A 20,877-nucleotide genomic window follows, 5' to 3' on the forward strand; every position below is an offset into this window, starting at 1 on the left:
AGCTACTGCTAAACAAATGGCTTGAAATAGATACGGCGTGAGCTACTGCATTGTTCATTCATGATTCCACCTTGAAGCGAGAATCATGCTATTATCTATTAAAGGGCGGCCCGGGGCCACTGCTGCTTAGCTCAAGCTCGCATGTTAACCTCGAGCTCTGCCAGAATGTTGAGCTAATGAATATTTGAACAGCATTATGTTATAGATATGTAGCTGCAACAGCTGCTGCTAAATATCTAACGGAAATAGTTTCACTCTTTCTGGGTCTCTCTAATAGTTAATATATACAAACATGTAATTTAATAGAGTTTGTAAGCTGAAAAACTTAATTTCTTGTTTGGTCATCTCACGTAATACTTATGTATATAGTTCTTTTTGGCGTTTGTAAGCCCAAAAGGCAACATTAAATGTTAATGTTAATGTTAATGCTAGTGTTAATGTTAATGTTATGTTAACGCTATAGTTTCTAGAATTGCATTGCTTTAAATGAAATTTCTTTATTGATTTTATAAAATATTTTAATAGAAATAAATATAAAGAAAGGAAAAAAATATTAAATATTTCAATAATATCGATAACTTAATTATTATTAATAATTTAACTATTATTATATTATTAATAATTATAAAGATAATGTGTTGAATCTGTTTCATTCAAATTTGGATATAATATCACTCCTGCCAAATCATTCTACATGTCATATACAATGGCTATGCTTTATAAGAAGAAAACCCCTTGAAAAACTTTCTTCTAAACCATTCTTGGTCCGACTCTCCCAACTAGTTTCACTTTTAGTTGCTCAGATCAATTAAGCTCAGAATTAGAATGCAATAAAAAGTACTATGTATTATCCATGTAATTGAAGAGGCCATTAAATAACAAAGTTTTTTATATATTTATATACATATATTTCGATTTATATAGAGTAAACAACAGACAACAACAAAAGAAACCAAAGCGAATACAATTCCGTCAGAATAATGTTTAATGCGTCATATTTAACCTTGATATTGACATAAAGAGACAGCGAGAGGGAGGGATGGCGGTGGAGATAAATGTAGAGAGGGGGGGGGTGATACAAAGAGATAGATCTTTGATTCGACTTTCGTAAACTTCAACAGAATTCCGAGTTCGCCTATTGCCCATGCAGATTGTGTCTGGCAGCTGGTAAATGAGCAACTGTCGATGTCTTTTTGCTGCTGCCACTTGTCCAAAAGTTGTTCGTTTACTTCGGGCTGCACACACCAACACACACACACACGCACGCACACAGAGTGTATTAGATACAGTCACCTGTGTCTGCTTCATGTTCCCATGAAATGTAAATTAAAATGTCGAATTAATTGCCCAAGTACTGAGAGCGAGCCGAGGCCGCTTCTTGGTATTCTCCCAGCCTCCGACACGAGCAACTAACGAGATTCAATCAGCGAGCACTTTACCAGCAATTTCTATGTCATTAAAATTAAGTATATTTATTTACTTGGAATCGAAGTTGTCTCTTCGTCGGCTAACCCGTCTGCTCTTGCCAGTTGCCAGTTGTTGCCAGTTGCCAGTTGTTGTTGTTGCTCCTCTTGGCTGCCTCTTGGCAACGACAATTACCCAAATTTGAATGCATTTTACGATGATTACATCTGCATCTCCCCTAAACAGAAGCTTATCAGTCGCGTCGGCCAACCGGTTGATCGAGTGACCCCAAAGCCCGGCATATGACAAACTAAATATCTATATATAGACAGATATATGTATGTATATATAGAGAGGCATCGGCCTGCCACGAACAAGTCTCGACTTGATTCAATTAGGCTAATCACAGTGAACTATCTGAGACGGTTGCACTAGACAGTGAAGGATTTCTGGCAAGAAATCGATTTCCCTCATCGACTCTTAAACATCTATTGAACCATCTGGATAGAGGGCAACAGTTGTTTCTCTTAGCTGAATTCTCTCTAGATTTATGCAAAATGTTGGCCTGGGAAATGACAAGCGTTGCGCTGGTCATTTGACAATGGTTTTCAAATTATCAATGTCCGCTTTGATCCTTTCAAAAGTTACCTCCCTCTCCCTCTCGCTCGCGCTCCGTCTCCCCCCGCAGCCCTTGCCCCTCCTCTAGCTTGAATAGCAAGTTTTTTCCCTTTATTTTTTGGCAGTGTCATTCGCCTGTCAAGTGCCGCACTTGATGTGGCATTGGGCAGTGTTGCGATGTATCTGCAAGCAGCATGCAAATGTGTCTGCAGCTAACTGACTCACACACACACACAAACGAGCAGACGCACATGTGTGCGTGTATTTATATCTATGCTTTTTAGCTGTTGCCAAATGAATTCGCGCTGGCCAAAATTTCTAAGCAGTTGATCCTATTTCAAACGTCAAGTTAACTCGACATTGCGAATCAGCTTTATCTCTCTCTCTCTCTCTCTCTCTCGCCCTGTCTCTCGCCCTGTCTCTGTCTCGCCCTAGCTGCTCCATCTTCGTCTATGTCTGTGTGCCCGCGTCTCCGACTACTTGACTGTCACATCTCAATAACCCTCGAGTGGTTTTCAATTGTCTCCAAAAATAAACGCATTTGCATCCCCCCAGCGACGAGAGGCAGACACACACACACACACACCAACACATACACACACACATCCCAATCCCAATCGCAATCCCATTTGAAATGTTAATTTTTAACGCTTTGTAAATTTTTCTAATATTTCATAAAGGCCAAAAGAAAAGAGAGAAAGAAGTAAAAAATATGAAAAAAAAAATGCGAGGCACGAAGCGAAACCTTTTCCTTTGCTTCCGTCGCATTGCCAAACCACTTGAATACAAAAGTCACCCACTCGCACTCGCACCACACCGCACCGCCCCCCGTTGACGGCTCCCGCCTCGTGACATCATCCAATTCAGAAAAACTTAAAAGTAAATAGATCCCCAGAGATGAGAGCAGCCATTTCACAGAGCCACGTTGTCGTTGTCGTTGTCATTGTGGTTGCCATGTGCATGTGTGCTGGTGTGTGTACGTGTGTGCTGTGTGCTGTGTGCTGGTGTGTGTCTGTATTGGTGTCTCAAGTGACAACGCTGCCAAGGATCATCTCATAATGTGGCAAGCATTTAGCTGTCTGACTGACGCACACACACACACTGACGGATTGCCCGACTCGCTGTGCCTAGCCTCCTCCATTCCTCCCCCTCTCTCTCGCACTCTCTGCCAGTCATATATCCTTTTCGTTTTCTGCTTTTTTTTTTTTTGTCTCGCTCCCCCTCGCGCGACGCCACTTGACATTTTCTTCACAGTCCACACGCATTCATGTCAATTTTGCGGTTTCGGTTTCGGTTTCACGCAACTATGCTCCAGCTACAGCTCCAGCTCCAGCTTCAGCTTCAGCTTCAGCTTCAGTTGGGAATCTCAATCTGAGACTCCATTGAATTGTTTTTTATGTGCCGAATTTAGAATTCGGCATTTGGAGCCACGCAATGTTCTATTCATATGGCATTCGAGTGCCTGCTGCCTGCCTGCCTGCCGTCGTGTAATCTGTTCATAAGTGGCCTCTGCCTAGCGTATACAATAATGATTATGATTATGATAATGATGATGCTGATGATGATGATGTGGTTGATAATGCGGTTGCCATCCGACCAGTCAGACAGACCCAAAAGTAGCCTGGATATGAATGTCACGCCTCCTCAAGAAATGCCACAAATCTGAATATGAGTACGCCCAGATGAGATAGATATACGATTGTATTAGGCAGAGAGGGGGTGAGGAAGAGTGCACTTATGTGTTGATTTTACTCGAATTCCTGATTAAGTTAGTTATCCAAATTAGTTGCATTCTCTTTCTTATTGAGATCGACAATAAAAATCGTATTAATGTCTCTCTCTCTCTCTCTCTCTCTCTCTCTCTCTCTCTCTCACTCTCCCTCTCTGTGTCTCTTATTCTCTCTCTACTTATTTCTATATCTCTATCTATCTATCTATCTATCTATCTATCTATCTCAAAGTGCTATTGCCAACTTAGTTCTAATATAGTTCCAGCAGAGTTCCAATAAAATTCCAACATATTTCCCTAATGCTTCAAATATATTCCCTATGCATTCAAGAATTATATTTAAGAACTCTACGCCAAACATTCAATCAAACTCTTTTGAGAAATATTCATCTATGCTAGCAGTATATAAGATACTATTCATTTCTATTTGTATAATATATGTATGTATCTATCTATTCACACACCATCTATATGAAATTTCGAGTTCCCAAAACCTCTTCAATAAATATCTAATATAATAGACTTTAGTTTACACTCAGTTTCGTTCAATCCCGCCCAAGTGGAAAGACATTTCGTTTTTTTTTTTTTTTTCAATTTTTGTTTAATTTTGTTTGGTTTTTATTGTTCAAATGAAATATCTTTATTAAATACACAATAAAACTCTTAAGGAGCAAATTTTCAATTTTTTCAATACTTCAATATTTCAATATTTCGATTTTCGATAGAGCAATAACATTTCTACTAAACAGTCATGGATCTGATCTATTCGGGTAGATGCAAAGAGTAAATATCTTAGACTTAGCCATGTTCGTTGCGGGCTTTGTAGAATTCGTTTAGTAATCTATGAACTAAAACGGGGAGCATAAACACACGAGATATGTTTTTTTTTTTTTTTTTTTTTAATTTTCTTTTTTTTTTTTTTTTAATAATAATATTTATGTATAGCGGTATATGCCTATATAAAGTTAGTTACAAATACAAATAGTTATTGGCTATGAAAAAAAATTGTTGCACTTAAAATTACATAATATATTATTTGCTTTTTAGTTAATATATATATATATATATATGTATATGTATATGTATATGTGTGGATACATATAAATATGAATACTTCGTTGTACGCCGTACAGTGGATCGAAAGAGTTGCACACACACACGCACACACACACATGCAATCACACACACACACACATACAGGCAAACTCTTTGGACCACACTGGGTGCACTTGCACTGAGGAACGGATTGAATACTATACACTTAGATGTCGCATTATCTTATAATATCAAAAAAAAAATGGTTTATCTATATATATAGAGATAGCAATAGATTTGTTAAAAAAAAAAAAAAATTAATAATAATAATAAATTTGTTTTTATATATAACACAAGTACGAGTAGAAAAGCTAAGTGCGGCACGGCACCAATATAATCATTTCATCAAGATCAAGATTCAGTTTCAATCAACTTCAATTTCATTTTCAATTTGAATTTCAATTTCAATTTTTGGGATACACTAAAAACCATTTCATGGCTGCACACAAAAAAAAATGGGAGGGGAGGGGATGGTGAGGGGGAGCGAGCAGGGCGCTTGGGGTTTGCTGCTTATCAATTGAGAACTGTTCCTATGTTTGGCTCTCCTCTAATTACTTGATCTCTCTGCGTCTCCGTCCATCCTCCGCCGTACTCGCTTACACGGAAATGGCGGCATTGGTGGGCGGCATGTCGCTGTATTGCGCCGACTGCGGCGTCGTTGGCGCCGCTTGGGGCGCCTTCAGGTTGCTGCCGGCGATGCCAGCGATGCCGGCGATGCTGGCGCTGCCGCCGCTGCTGCTGAGCAGCATTGAGCGATAGACCTCGGAGAGCAGATTCCAGGGCGCAGCGGCGGCGGCGCCGGGCGACTGGGCGACACTGTTGCTGGCGGCGGCTGCTGCGGCGGCCGCAAACATCTGCGTCTGCAGCAGCCGCAGATGATGCTGCTCCTCCAGGTCCATGCCAAAGAGCAGCGAGGGCGGCGACGGCGCCAGCGCATGACCGGAGACGGCGAGCGCATTGGGCTGGGGCTGGGGGCTCTGCGGTGTGGCTGGGGCTGGGGGCGCGTGGGCGGCATGGGCGGGATGGGGAGAGCCGCTGCCGCTGCCGCCGGCGCTGCCACTGGGCAGATGTTTGCGTGCCAGAGGCGTGGACAGATCGTGGGCATGGTCGGTGGGTAGATGCACTGCATCGGCACTGTCGCTGTCCAGCTCCAGCTCCATCTTGATGGCCGTCGTCGTCGACTCCTGCGAGCTGGAGGCGCAGCTGTCGTGCCGGCGACGCTTGCCCAGCAGGCGCTCCATGGAGAAGCCGCTGCCGCCGCAGGGGCTGGGCGAACGTTTGATGCGACGCACATCGCACAGCTCCTGCTCTGGCTCGGCAGCAGCTGGGCGTGGCTGTGGCTGTTCCCGTTCCCTCTCCCGCTCCCTCTCCCTCTCCTTCTCACGTTCCGCTTCGGGCTCGCGTCGCTTGTGCAAGCTGAAGTCGAGCGGCTGCTCCGTGCGATCCTCCTCATCGAAGCTGGTGTGACTGTTGGTGTTGCTGGCCAGGCTCAGGCTGCAGTGCAGCTCTGTTTCGGCCTCCGCCTCGGTATCCGCATCCGCATCCGCATCAGCATCTGCATCGCTGTGACAATCCTGACTAGCTGGACTGGAGCTATTGGCATGCATGTCCACATACACATAGACGCCCTCATCCTCGGCATCCGCGTCCGCATCTGCATCGCCATCCACATCCGCGTCCGCATCCGCATCCGCATCGATGTCCGCCTCCGCAAAGAGCCGCTCGTGCTGCGTGCGGCCAGCGAGCAGGCCGAGACTATGCAGACCCGACTGTCCGCCGAACATGACGTGAGCCGCCGCAGCCGCCGGGCCGTAGCCCACGGCCGGGTGATGGGGGTGGTGCGAGTGGTGCGGATGGTGTGGGTGATGTGGCGGCGGCGGCAGGAGGCCCGGAAATGCAGCGGCCGCGGCCGCAGCCGCCGGGAACACGGGAAACTGCTGGGCGGTGCGTCCATCGTGCGGCGAAATCTTGCGGCGAATATGCGGCGAATGCAGCTTCGGATTCGGATTGGCGCTGTGACGATTGCGCGAGCGCCGCGAGCTGAACACCATGTTGCAGCCATCCACCGTGCACTTGTGCATCTCGCGCAGATGCACCGCCGAGAAGTGGATCTTGAGGGCGCCCTTGTCGCAGAAGGTCTTGTAGCAGATGGAGCACTGGACGCGCTTCTTGCCCGTCGCCGGATTGATGAACTGCCCGGCCAGGTTGATTGGCGGCGAGCCCCAGCGCTTCGGCTTTGAGCTGGCGTGTGAGCTGGATTTGCTGTTGTGGTGGCTGCTGTGGTTGTTGCTGCCGCTGCCGTTGCAGCCGGCGCTGCGGTCCGCGGCGCCCGCTGTGCCCGGCGAGCTGGCTGGCGATTTGGCACCCATGTGCGAGTGCGCATGGGGATGGGGATGCGAGTGGGGATGGACATGCGGGTGGCCCAGCAGATAAGCGGACGACATGAATGGATTCATAATGTGCTCCATTGTTCCTGGTTTGGTTTTGGGCTTGGTTCGCGCTGCAATCAAAAGAAGTTGAAGAAAAAAGTCGTGGATTAGATTGGATTGACATTTGTGTATGTGTGTGAGTGTGTGTGGAAAAGATATAAATGTAGCTAAAAGTCGCTTAAAGATAGATGAGAAACATCTTTCTACACGATTAAACGCAGCTAACAAGGCCAAAAGTCTTTAAGTCTATCATCATATCTAAAAGGAACAAACTGTATCTCTCAGATACAAGTGCAGTTGGCACATAAAAGTATCTAAAGGATGCAAAAGTATCTTAAAGGCGTCGCTTCTTATGAAAGTCTATTTGAAATGCAAATGCATCTGTAACTCAAACCAATCATATGAAGTTACAAAAGCTCATTGTACAAAAGAAGCTCAAGCCAAGATACAAAAATATCTTTGACTAGGGAAAGACGTTTCTAGATACAAAAGTATATTTGACTAAAGATGCGCCAGCAAATCACTTTAAGATACAAAAGAATCTTCAAGGCATATCATAGTAGTTGAGATACAAAAGTATCTTTTGCTATTATCAAGCGATTCAACTCGAGATACAAAAGTATCTTTTGCTAAAGGATCTCAAACAAATCAGTTCAAGATGCAAAGTATCTTTTAAGCATAAAAGGACAACGTAGCTTGAGTTGGAAGCTGATTTCAGATACAAAAGTATCTTTAAGTCATATCATAGTAGCTGAGATACAAAAGTATCTTTAAGGCATATGATAGTAGTTAAGATAAGAATATCTTAGTAGTTAAGATGCAAATGTATCTTCAAGGCATTTCTTAGTAGCCGAGATTAGTTTCAAAATTCACTCGAGATACAAAAGTATCTTTTCAGGTTAAATAAGTATCTTTCACTAAGAAAATCAATGCAATATGCAATATCTATTCTCTATACTGAAATGCAGCTTTCTTTCAGTTGAAATTCAGTTAAGATACAAAAGTATCTTTAACTAAGCAAATCCCTGCAAGCTGTGTAAAAGTATCTGATACTAAGCAAAAACGCATTTGTGCCGTCGGATCTTGAGCTGATTTTGTCGTCAATCGCTAGGCAGAGAGAGGCTCCCGACTCGGCTCGACTCGAGTCGCCGCAGCTCCGTTGTCAACGGGCAACGGGCAACGGGCGAGTCCAAAGTGTCGCGGATGTCAATCAAATGTGGCTGAAAGTCACTCGGTCAGCGCAGCAGGGGCAGCCCGAAGGGACGTGGACTGCAGGCGGAAGGAGAGAGAGGGGGCGGAGGCTGTTGCCGGGCGTAATTCAAGGCGATGGCAAAAACCTAATCAGAGACTAATGCGAGAAATGGGCGTCGGTTGAGTGGGCAGCGCAGGGTGTCGCTGTTACAGCTGCAAAAATTGCGCAAGTTTTTGCGACTTTTTGTGTTATCATCGTTGCACGTTTACTGCGCTGCCTGCACCGCCCCCGGCCCCCGGCCCCCGGCCCCCTGCCCCCCGAGATGACAGCCGCAGCAAGCCATGCCAATTACAGATTTGAAATTTGCTGCGCAATTAAATCGTGGAGACACTGCGACACACGCACAGTGGTGCCAATGGAGGCAAATCTGGGCAAATTTATATTGCAAATCGAATCGACATAAATACATATCCATCCTATTGTATTTTATATGATAACTGTAAATCAGATTGGGACTAGCACTCGGCCGTTGGCTACTCGTCTTGCTGGCCGTGAATCACTGTGCTGCCCAGTCGCCGGAGATCTGTATTAAACGTCAGCGGGCGCTGGTCAGCGGCATTTGCTCATTTGCTTGGCCAAAATCTTTTACGGCCTTTTCGGCCGCTCGCCTGTTCGGGGGCCCCCATTAAAGCCGCAAAGACGACGACAACACGCGGCGATCGGCAGCTAGTCCAAGTGGCTTTTTTCTCAGTTTTCAGTTTTCTGTCTTTTTTTTTTTTTTTTTTTGTTGGTTTTTATTGTTGCCGTGTTTCGCTGTAATTGTGACTGACGAGCGGCGCAGAATTGATGGCCAAAGGCGGGGCGAGGTAGCCTAGGCAGGCAGCGGACAACGATGGGGACAATTGTTAAAGCGACGATGGGGATCGCGGCCGCATGTCGCAGCCGCATGTCGAGCGATCAGCGCTGCTGTTAGCCGCCTTTGGGTGCCCCTCTATTGCGCTATCACTCGGAATCAATCTCAAATGTTCAACAAACACATGCGCCAATGTCAGCCATATAAACATACATAAATGAATACACATCTCTGTGTGCGTGTGTGTGTGTGCCCAACATAGCCAACAGCCCAGTTGAGCGGCGATGTACTTGATGTGGCAATACTCTAATCCGGCCAGCTTGGCAGGTGAACGGGCCTCGGCATGAGCGAGTGCATGAGGTCTGTATGAAAATGCAGTTGCTTGTGGCGTCTGATATGGTTTAAGGACTTGTACGATCTAATGCCATGCTGAAGATGCAAAAGTATCTGCGAGATACTAATCAGAGAGATTGTTATATACTAGAGCAAAGCTATGAGACGTTTTTTTTGCATGGAAAATGCCACATTTTTAGCAGAAGATACAAAAGTATCTGTGAGATACAACAGGAGCTGTCACTCTGCATCTCATGTGAGACACTTTTCCTACCATAAAATGCAATATTACTAATAAAGAATACAAAAGTTTATTGTTAAACACAAAAGTATCTATGAATTTTTGAGATGTCAACGAGATACAAAAGTATCTTTAAAATACTAAACACTTTACTGCTAAATACGGGATTTTTATGAAAAGATATAAAAATATCTATCAATTAGAAAAACTAACAACGCTGACAGAATATTCTACAGTAAAATTCAATATATTTAGAAAAAGATACAAAAGTATCTGTGAGATACAAAAGTATATTAACTCATATTTACAGTAATGAAGCGTTAGCAAATAAACGCAAAAGCGATTACTCTACTCTCTCTCTCTCTCTACCGAGATACATATATATTCATTAGATACAAAAGTATCTTTTGATATAAAAAAGAATATTTTCAGATAGAAATGTATCTTTTGAGAGGCATTTGTACATTTGTTAAGCTCACAGTAAACTAAGATCAAATATTGGCTAAAATAGCTGCGAGATACAAAAGTATCTTCTAGATACAAGAGCATCATCAGTGACATTGATTCGCCAGGATCAATTGCGTCCACAGCCAGCTGCACAGTGGGCCAAAAGGCATTCGAGCAATTTCCAATGCCAATTTCCCCAATAATCTATCGAAACTTCTGCTGGGTGCTTGAAATTGGTTCAAAACTTCTCTCTTGTTTTTCACGATTTTATGGCTTCGAGTCATTAGAAACGTTGGTAACAAAACGAAATGTGTAATGGCAGTGGCCAGTGTCTGTCTGTGTCTGTGTGTGTGTGTGTGTGTGTGTGTGTGTGTGTGGCTGTTCGTGTGGTAATTATTTTTGTCAAACGCTTTAAATGTCTTAAGAGACGAAAGCAACAGCAGCAACAACAACAACAACAACAGCAACAAAACCAATCACAAGTTTTGATGGCCAGCGTCGAATGTGTTTGTTGTTAGTTGTTTACTGTTGTTGTTGTATATTTTTTTATTATCGGCATGTTGAAAGTCACAAATTCCAAGAGCTGACGAGAGACGACAACAAACTCCTGTTTATCGTTGCTGTTGTTGTTGTTGTTGTTGCTGCTTGTTGGTTGTTGCTGTTAGTACACATTATAATAACAACAACAGCAACAACAATAAATTGGAGGAGCAATGAACGGCCAAGAGAGATAGAGAGAGAGAGAGAGAGAGATGATAATGATGATGATGATGCCAAAGCCGAGGCTGAGGCTCAAACGGAGGCTGGAGACTTGGTCTAGTGCTCAGCTCTGGGCGCTGCGCATTTGTATCTCAATTTGTATCTCAAGCAACATTTAAAAAGACAAAAATCTTAATTACAAATTTCGTATCTTTTCTTTTTCGGAATTATTTTCGCCCGAAATTTGTTCAACACTTTTTTTTTTTTTTTTTTTTTTTTTTTTTTTTTTTAGCCGACGGCAAAACACATAAAAAAATTGTTCAACTAACCAAATAAATAATTTGTTTTCTTGTACTTACAATTTCGATTGTCCGTTAGAATTTTCACTAAATTTTGCGTTGTTTTTTTATATTTCAATTTGTTTTTGATTTTGTTTTTGTCACCATAAAAAATTTCACATATTTTGCATATTTCATTTAGTTTTTGTTTGTTTTTTCTTTTCTTTTTTTTTTTTAATTTGTATTGTTTTTATTTAAATTGTTTTAAAATTAATTTTTGTTTTTTTTTATTATTATTATTATTTGTTGTCCGATCGCGACGGCGACGGCAACGGCGACGGTAGCTACTTGCAACGTTGTTGTCTCACGGGGCACACAAACAAAACACAGAGACGAAGAACGTAGTAGGCAAACGAAACAGTTATTGTTGTGACTGTGGCTGTGACTGTGACTGTGACGGTGACTGTGACTGCGACAGAAGCAGAAGCAGCGGCAGCAGAAGAGATCCACTCCTTCGAAAGTCGTGGGTGACACTGATTGTCGTGCCGCTGCGAGCAGAAAAAATGTAACGACGACGACGACGACGACAAATGCGACAGCGACAGCGACAACAGCAGAGACAGCGGCAGCACAGACACTCACACACACACGCTCATACACACACGAGCACGTACACAGAGAGACGAGACAAACGCACGCATACGCAGCGGCAGCGGGGTGGGTGACACTTTGCTCTCGCAGCGACGAGCGACGGCAAAGAGCACAGCACAGCAGAGACGACAGCAGCAGCAACAGACACGCAGCAGCGGACAAGTTCAACGTAACTGCCCCACAAATGTCTACCTGAAACGCAACACAGGCCCAGCCAGCCAACGAGCGAGTGAGCACTGTCCAAGTATGTGTGAGTGTGTGTGTGTGTGTGCGGCGAAGAGAGCGAGAGTATGAGAGCAGCGACGTCGCCTGCGCTATTGGAATTGGCCTGCAGTTGTGTTGTTATTGTAGGTGTATTCGTGCGGTCTTTGTGATGCCTTTTGCTGCCGCTGCTGTCGCTGCTGCTTCTGCTGCTCTTGCTGCTTGTTTAGGCTGTGTCACATTGTCGTCGTTGGGTCAGCACACACATACACATACACTCGCAGCAACACTCAGCACACATTTATACATGCATGCACACACACATAGACGAATGCGACAGCGCTATTGGCAGTTGGCTCTCTCTCGGTCGCACCACTGACGCTGACGCGCAGCTGTCGGCTAAGCAGTGCAGACCGAAGAGAAAAACGGCTCTCTTTGGCTGGCTGTTTGATTGCATTTTCAATAAGTTTCAAATATTCACCGGTGGAAAACTTAAAGGCAGTTTATGATGCCATCAAATTTAAAGTAATTCACAAGAACAGTTAGGCCGCCACTGGCAATGGCTTCTGCTGGGGGTGGCAAAAGGTAAAGCCAAAAGCGTAGGCGTAAGCGTAGGCGACTCTAATGTCCCACGCATACGCATGGTCAACGCTACATGTGTGTGTGCGTGTGTGAATAGGAAAAAAATAATTCGTGGGACATTCGACCACGACCACATTCAACTGTGTGTGTGTGGATACTTGTGCGAGCAGGCCACGAAGCATTTTGGGCTACTGCTGTCTCGCTTTCACACTGTCGTCTGAGTGGACGAGTGGTTGACATGCGACGTATTTGTGTTTGCTGACCGAGCGAGTGAGCGGCAACAGCAATAGCAGCAGCATACAAACACACATACAGGCACACGGACACACACACACCAACACACCTGCCCGCTCACGCACCTTTGCTCACTCTCCCTTGCTCTGCTGCTCTCCCGTAGCCGGCCACAGCGTCACACAGTGTCATTTGCTCGCCAACCAAAGAGCGCCAGTGCGCTCTCTCATGGGGCTTGCTGTGTGTGCGTTGTGTATATATAGGTACAGATCTGTGTTTCATGTGTGTGTGTGTGTGTGAGTGTGTCGTCCCATTAGCCAGCCCGCGTGTGACAGAGCTAAAACGAGTTGGCCCCTTCATTTGTTCGAATGAAATGGCAATGGCCAGCCAATTCGTCGTTGTCGCTGCTTATTGTCGCTGTTGCCGTTGCCGCCGGCAGCGACGTCGGCCGCAGCAGCGCTGCTCGGTGTGCATGTGCCGTAGCTTACTTGAAATTGCCGTCGTTTTGTCTTCGTCTCATTATGGGCTATGGCAGTGTTGTTGCTGCTGTCGTTGCTGTTGCTGCTGTTGCTGTTGTTGTTGTTGTCGCCTTCGCCTGCTCTTCGTAGACGTCACACGCTGCCGTTTCGTTCGGTCTTTTTTTTTTCGTTTTGCTTTTTCTCTTTTAGTTCGGATTTTTTTTTTAAATTTTTGTCATTTGATTTCTTGTCCACTGCGCTCCGGCGACGGGGCGGCGGCAGCGACCGAGAGCTGAGAGTGTGTGTCCGTCTCTTTTTAGTAAACACCAATGAATGCCCGTGCCCGTGCGACTGTGTGCGTGTCTATACGTGTGTGTGTGAGTTGTCTCTCCAAGTATTCGTGAGCACACCTCTCGCTTGCTGCAAACAGCGACGGCAGCGACGACTTTGCTTTACTGGCTATGCGATTGCGCCACAAATTTATATAGCTATATGCATATATCTGTGTGTGTGTGTGTGTGTGTGTGTGCTTGTGTTTGTGTGTGCGTGCTTGTATATGTGCCATTGGTGTCACACGAAGCGACACTTTAGCATGGGGGCGATTTTTCCTGTCTCCTGCACCAATAGTAATCGAGCACCGCTCTGGTGACAACGGCACCCGACCCCGAACCCAGGCACGAACCGAGGCAGCTATTGCGCTGCTGCTGTTGCTGCTGCTGCTTCTTCTTCTTTATCTTTTGATATGCTTTCATTTTGTTCATCGCATTTCTTTGCTGCCTATGTAAAGCGTAAACATAAGTACATATGTATGTATGTAAATATGTATGTATTTTTGGTTGTATTTATGTATCTGCGCATCTTCAAGTGTTGAGATACTTTTTGCCAGGGATATATAAACATTACGCTCTCAAAAACTATGTTTACGTATAAACTTATATACGTATCTGTATATGTACATGCATATATGTATATGCATATACACATACTTACATATACTTATATATAGTTAACTGCTCTTAATTTAGTCAGCTTTAGCTTTAAGTCAGCTTTAGCTTTAAGCTCAAGTCTCGCGTAATACATGAAGTAAATGACTCTTTAAACTCTTGAATTTGACTTAAAGACTTTTGATAGCTGAATTGTGAAACAAAAATAGAAATTTAATATGATTTAAAAACTCGTATATACCAAAGTCATCTGGCTGCTTAGCTTCAAAAACTTAACTCAAGTATCTTAATTATCCTCAGCTTCTTAAAGTGCTTAACAAATGCAAAATATATGAAATTTTCGTTCACAAATCTCAATGGAAGTACAAGGAATTGAAATGAATCTCATTTACTTACATAAGGCTTAGTATTATGAAGGGAATAGGCCAATAAATGGTGTCTTACTTTGGAAAAATATGTACCGAAATTATCTAGCATTAAATTCCCACACAACAGATATTTCTCCACGCACAGCATTTATTTTTGCAATATTTTTTTATGAAATTAAATGTGTAAGTTCTTAAAAGGAAAACTAATAACCTTTTTATTTATAAAAACGTTTCTGCATTTTTAAGCAGCTTTACTTTTTCAGTGCCATGTGAAAAATATATAATTGCAATGAAATAGCAAAGCTGATTAAATTCGCGGAAAAGTTCATGAAGGAGGTTTTCTGCATTAAAAGCCATTTGAGAGTGCCAAAAAATTGTATTTGAATAAAAAATATCAGAGTTTTTCCTGGTAACGAGTAGAAGAACCCTTTTAGCACTCAAAAGCTATACAGAAAATAGCGAATGTCTGGCATGAATCAATTCAATGATTAGAATATCTGTATAAGGTCTGTTCAGTAATCAAAAACGCATCGATATTAATTGATATAGTATCGGTTTTTGATAAGTGCATACTCCCAATAATCTAGAGCAGGAGAAACGTTTTCATGCATCGTTCAATATCGAATCTGGAATCTAGTTCAATCTCGAATCATTAAGGACAATCGGAGCTCTGTAGCTTGAGATCCGATCACACTTGACTTTAATTATATTTCGATCAATTAACGATATTTCTATTAGAAATGCGCTTTGAACTCTGGGTGACCCAAGTGAGAATTCGTTTTGCTCTTGGCCGCTCAAGTGGAATCTGACTTGTTGGTGTGTTTGCACAATCAAAAGGTCGTCAGCGGCGGGTCCCAGAGGTGAGACGAATTGTGAAATGGAGTTGGCTATTAGGGGACAAATGGAAATATCTTCTATTGCCAGTCAACACTTTCGTTTCACTTCCTTTCACTTCATTTAGAAATACACGCGCTTGGATCTTTTATATTTTTGATTTTCTTGCTGCTTTCATTAATCAAAAATTGCCTTTATTCAGCTTGAGATAAATAATTGCTATCTTATTATGCCGATTGTCGTTGCTGTCGCCGCCATCGACCCTCGGCCCCCGCTCGCTCGCCTATAGCCTCTCGCCTCTCGCCTTTGGCCGCTGTCGAAGTTCTTTATAAACAGCACGGCGCCCTTTGTGAGTGCTGCACGAATCGAAATCGAAATCGAAATCGATCAATCATTTTTCACACTTGGCCCAGCATCCAGCGTCAAGTGAGAGAGGCCGCCGAGCCCTGTGGAGTGCACAGATACAGCAACAAACATGTGTCTGTATCTGTATACAGGTACATAGATACAATTACAGATACAGATACAGATACAGATACAGATACAGATACAGATACAGATACATATACAGATACAGATACAGATACAGATACAGATACAGATACAGATACAGATACAGATACAGATACAGATACAGATACAGATACAGATACAGATACAGATACAGATACAGATACAGATACAGATACAGATACAGATACAGATACAGATACAGATACAGATACAGATACAGATACAGATACAGATACAGATACAGATACAGATACAGATACAGATACAGATACAGATACAGATACAGATACAGATACAGATACAGATACAGATACAGATACAGATACAGATACAGATACAGATACAGATACAGATACAGATACAGATACAGATACAGATACAGATACAGATACAGATACAGATACAGATACAGATACAGATACAGATACAGATACAGATACAGATACAGATACAGATACAGATACAGATACAGATACAGATACAGATACAGATACAGATACAGATACAGATACAGATACAGATACAGATACAGATACAGATACAGATACAGATACAGATACAGATACAGATACAGATACAGATACAGATACAGATACAGATACAGATACAGATACAGATACAGATACAGATACAGATACAGATACAGATACAGATACAGATACAGATACAGATACAGATACAGATACAGATACAGATACAGATACAGATACAGATACAGATACAGATACAGATACAGATACAGATACAGATACAGATACAGATACAGATACAGATACAGATACAGATACAGATACAGATACAGATACAGATACAGATACAGATACAGATACAGATACAGATACAGATACAGATACAGATACAGATACAGATACAGATACAGATACAGATACAGATACAGATACAGATACAGATACAGATACAGATACAGATACAGATACAGATACAGATACAGATACAGATACAGATACAGATACAGATACAGATACAGATACAGATACAGATACAGATACAGATACAGATACAGATACAGATACAGATACAGATACAGATACAGATACAGATACAGATACAGATACAGATACAGATACAGATACAGATACAGATACAGATACAGATACAGATACAGATACAGATACAGATACAGATACAGATACAGATACAGATACAGATACAGATACAGATACAGATACAGATACAGATACAGATACAGATACAGATACAGATACAGATACAGATACAGATACAGATACAGATACAGATACAGATACAGATACAGATACAGATACAGATACAGATACAGATACAGATACAGATACAGATACAGATACAGATACAGATACAGATACAGATTCAGATTCAGATTCAGATACAGATACAGATACAGATACAGATACAGTCTGTCCGTTTTCGACTTTGATTTCGAATTCGAGTTCGAATTGTCGATTGTACTTGACTTCGTGTCAATAAATCGTTTCAGTTCTTTTTTTAAAACACAATTTACGCCGACACAAATGATATTAAAAATCCATTAATAATCCACAGCGACGCATCGATTGCGTCTGATTCTTTTTACCTATGTGTGTGTGTGTGTGTGTGCCTACTCGGCCCGGTAACCGCCCTCGCCCCGAGCTCTCGTCTAGCCGAAAGACCCAGCGACAAAGGCCATGGGAAACCTCAGCCTCAGCCGCTGCCTCGATCTTCGCTCCAGAAAGCCGCCCAGACAAAGGCGTCACAAACATCTCACATTTAATTACATTTTCCGTACAGTCGCTGGCCGGCTCTGGCCAGCGCTGGCCACGCCCCCTTTTTGTAGCAGCGAACGCCAAGGAGCTGATATTTGTTTACTTATCGAATTTAATTATATCATAAAAATATTAATTTGTATAACAGTTAGCCCCAAGGCTAAACACACAAAACTTTTCCCTCAGCCCTAATCATGAGAAAATTCTTAAAGCCGCCTTCTTTCTTAAAGTTTAATTGGCATTGGATAATACAGTTTGGTGATGAAGAAACTTTTAACTAAATTCGAGTTAGGATATAGCACGATTTGTTTGCTTAAAGTCGAAGTTGGATGAAGGAACCTGTGATAAGGCGACGCTTGACTGTGCTTAGCTAATGATATGCTGCGATAGATGAACGATTTGATTGATAGAAGTCGATGCATCATGTTTTATATATATTTTGAATATATACAATATATTATATAGAATACACATTACATCTCTATTGTAGATGTAAAGTTGCATGAGAAGCTCTGTCGAGGCAAACAGGAGGGCAACACCGATAAGGAGAGAGAAGTATGGAAAGAGCATTTATAAACGCAGGACTTATACGCTTGTGATTAACAGCCTTTTTTGAATCTGCCTAAAGTTGTTTAAGCTAAGCTCAATCAATATATTCTCAATATATTCTTAATACCGTCGAGTCTCGATAATTCGTACTAAATCGAAAATCGCCATAAATCGAAAAAAAAATTCTCGATAATTCTCGATAATTTGAATTTCTGTGTAAATAAAAAAAGAAGAAAAACTAATCCCTTGACATTTCGAACTATCGGCATCATACTGTATGAATTTCATTAATACTTAGAAATTTGCATTAATTGTTACCTATGTTAATCGGCAAATATTAATTGATTGCGTTCATGAAAGTGAAAGGGGTATATTGGTTTGATACCCAAGTCTATATGTACTTGTGCGTCCTTCCGTCCGTCTGGCTAGAGGCATCCAGGATACAACTTGTTTATTTTCTATAGTGAGGAGGAGCTCGTGCTTATGTGTGGGTATATATACCATATGTTTTTGTCATGTATGGTATACAAAAAAAAAAATAATAAAAAAAATAAAAACAAAATATATAAAATACTACCTATTATTATCTATCTATATAGCTATCTATTCCTCTGTCTATCTATATATCTAGCTATCTATCTATTTATATATTCCTCCATCTCTATATATATATATATATATTTATCTCTCAATCCCTCTATATAATTATCTATCTATTTATTTAAGTATCTATCCCTCTATCTATATATCCATTAATCTATCCATATATTTATATATATAAAGCTATCTATTCCTCTATATATCTAGCTATCTTTCTCTCTATTAGATAAGCAGCTCACCTCAGTGGGCCAGGTTAAGTACACTCAACAAAAGCGCTCTGATTAATTTTCGTCTAAAAAGTATTATTAATATATATAATTAAATTTATTGTAAAAGTAGTTTCATTTCCTCACACAAATAAATTCTCACTTGGCTTTAACTTAAATTTAGACTTAAAGACTTTAGGCTTTGGGCAAATGAAATTTTGTGAATGAATCAATTACAGTTGATTATCGCATCTAAAGTAATTGCAGAATATAATCCAATCTATTATATACATATACATATATACATATACTATTGTATATATATATTTGCTTGGGCAATATTGTTAATCAATTAGGATTGCGCAGGCCGAGGCAAAATATTGATTTAGCACTGGTTCTCGGTCTCGTTGAGGTGCGTTTTGGAAATTGGAAATTCTTGTTAGTGCCAAGAGGCTGTGCATCGTTGTCAATGGTGCCAGCCCGGTCTGCCCAGCCTGGCCCTTGGCTCCGTCTCTGTCTCTGTCTCTGGGAATCCAAAATGGAAGAGATTTGTTTACACTTTGCCGTCTGCGCCTGGGCGGCTGGACGCCCGGGCTGCCAAATATGCGAAATAAGCAGGAGACGGGCGACTGAGTGACTGAGTGAGTGAGTGAGTGAGCCAGGCCCAGTTCAAAATGGAAACTCCGTCCTGCATTGGTCGCTGGGTCACGCACATGGCTATGAGCATTGGGTAATGGGTAGGCACACACACACACATACACACATACACACATTGAACCGCTGCCTTTGGGTTTGGTGGTGCAATTATCGCTCAGCGCCCTTCAAATATTTTCTCAATGAATGCGTGAAATCTGCGCGAGTCTCTGCAATCTGAATCTGAGGCTGAGGCTGAGGCTGATGCTGAGACGGGGCGGTCGGTTGGTAAGAGTTTTTGTTGTTGTTGTTGTTATTGTTGTTTTTTGGCTATTGCACAACATTCGCTCGCTGCCAGGTAGCTAGTTTCCATTGTTGCGTCGCGTTGCCATGAATATGTGGCACATAATGTGCCCAATAATTAAGTGAAAGGGTTACAATCAGGCTTCATGAGAACTTCGCCCGGCAACCGGGTGATAAAATGTTGCTCGAGAAAAAGGGTTTACGAACAAACATGTCGTCGAAAATTTCATAATGGCCGCGACTCATAAAAATTGCCAGCTTTGCGAATGGATGGATGGATGGCTGGATGGCTGGCTGGCTGGCTATACAGCTGAGTAATCAGGTAAGGACCATAGAACGGATGCAGCATGCACGATTCTCCGGGCTGGCTACACACACACACACACACACACACACATACACGTATATATACATTTATATGTAGGTAGTTCAATGACTATGCCGCGCGCACACGTCCATCAAGGAAGCTCAATAAAAGTAAGCACCCAAGGCAAACTAAGTACGAAATGCGAGCACAATAAAAACTATGCTGCAGCGCACGCTTCATACAAAGTACAAACAGGATCTCGATAATGCGCTGCATTGTACAGGTACTTAACAGTATCACATACACACACACCTAGTCACACACATGTGTGTGTGTATTTATTAATTTATGAGCCTATCATCAGCGGCATAAACTCAACAATGAACCTTTGCGCTTTGCGCTTTACTCCTGCGCCTGCTTTGTTCGCCTTGTTTTTT

The 20,877-nt window shown here is 42.3% G+C and overlaps 1 protein-coding gene across 1 annotated transcript; it reads right to left on the reverse strand.

The window, feature by feature from the left end:
• Positions 1-4,631: 4,631 nt before the first annotated feature.
• Positions 4,632-11,498, reverse strand: LOC6586145 (protein disconnected). The gene is made up of 2 exons (XM_002011732.4): positions 11,400-11,498; positions 4,632-7,346 (listed from the first exon to the last, which is right to left on the reverse strand). The coding sequence occupies exon 2, from the start codon at positions 7,312-7,314 to the stop codon at positions 5,443-5,445; it is 1,872 nt and encodes a 623-aa protein (XP_002011768.1). The 5' UTR covers positions 7,315-7,346; positions 11,400-11,498; the 3' UTR covers positions 4,632-5,442.
• Between the last annotated feature and the right edge of the window lie 9,379 nt (positions 11,499-20,877).

This window comes from Drosophila mojavensis, unplaced genomic scaffold (assembly GCF_018153725.1).
Source record: "Drosophila mojavensis isolate 15081-1352.22 unplaced genomic scaffold, ASM1815372v1 contig_136, whole genome shotgun sequence".
Taxonomy (NCBI): Eukaryota; Metazoa; Arthropoda; class Insecta; order Diptera; family Drosophilidae; genus Drosophila; species Drosophila mojavensis.

What these genes read in the sequence shown, in the direction of transcription:
- LOC6586145 (XM_002011732.4), bottom strand. Translation starts at nt 7,314, where the DNA reads ATGGAGCACATTATGAATCCATTCATGTCGTCCGCTTATCTGCTGGGC.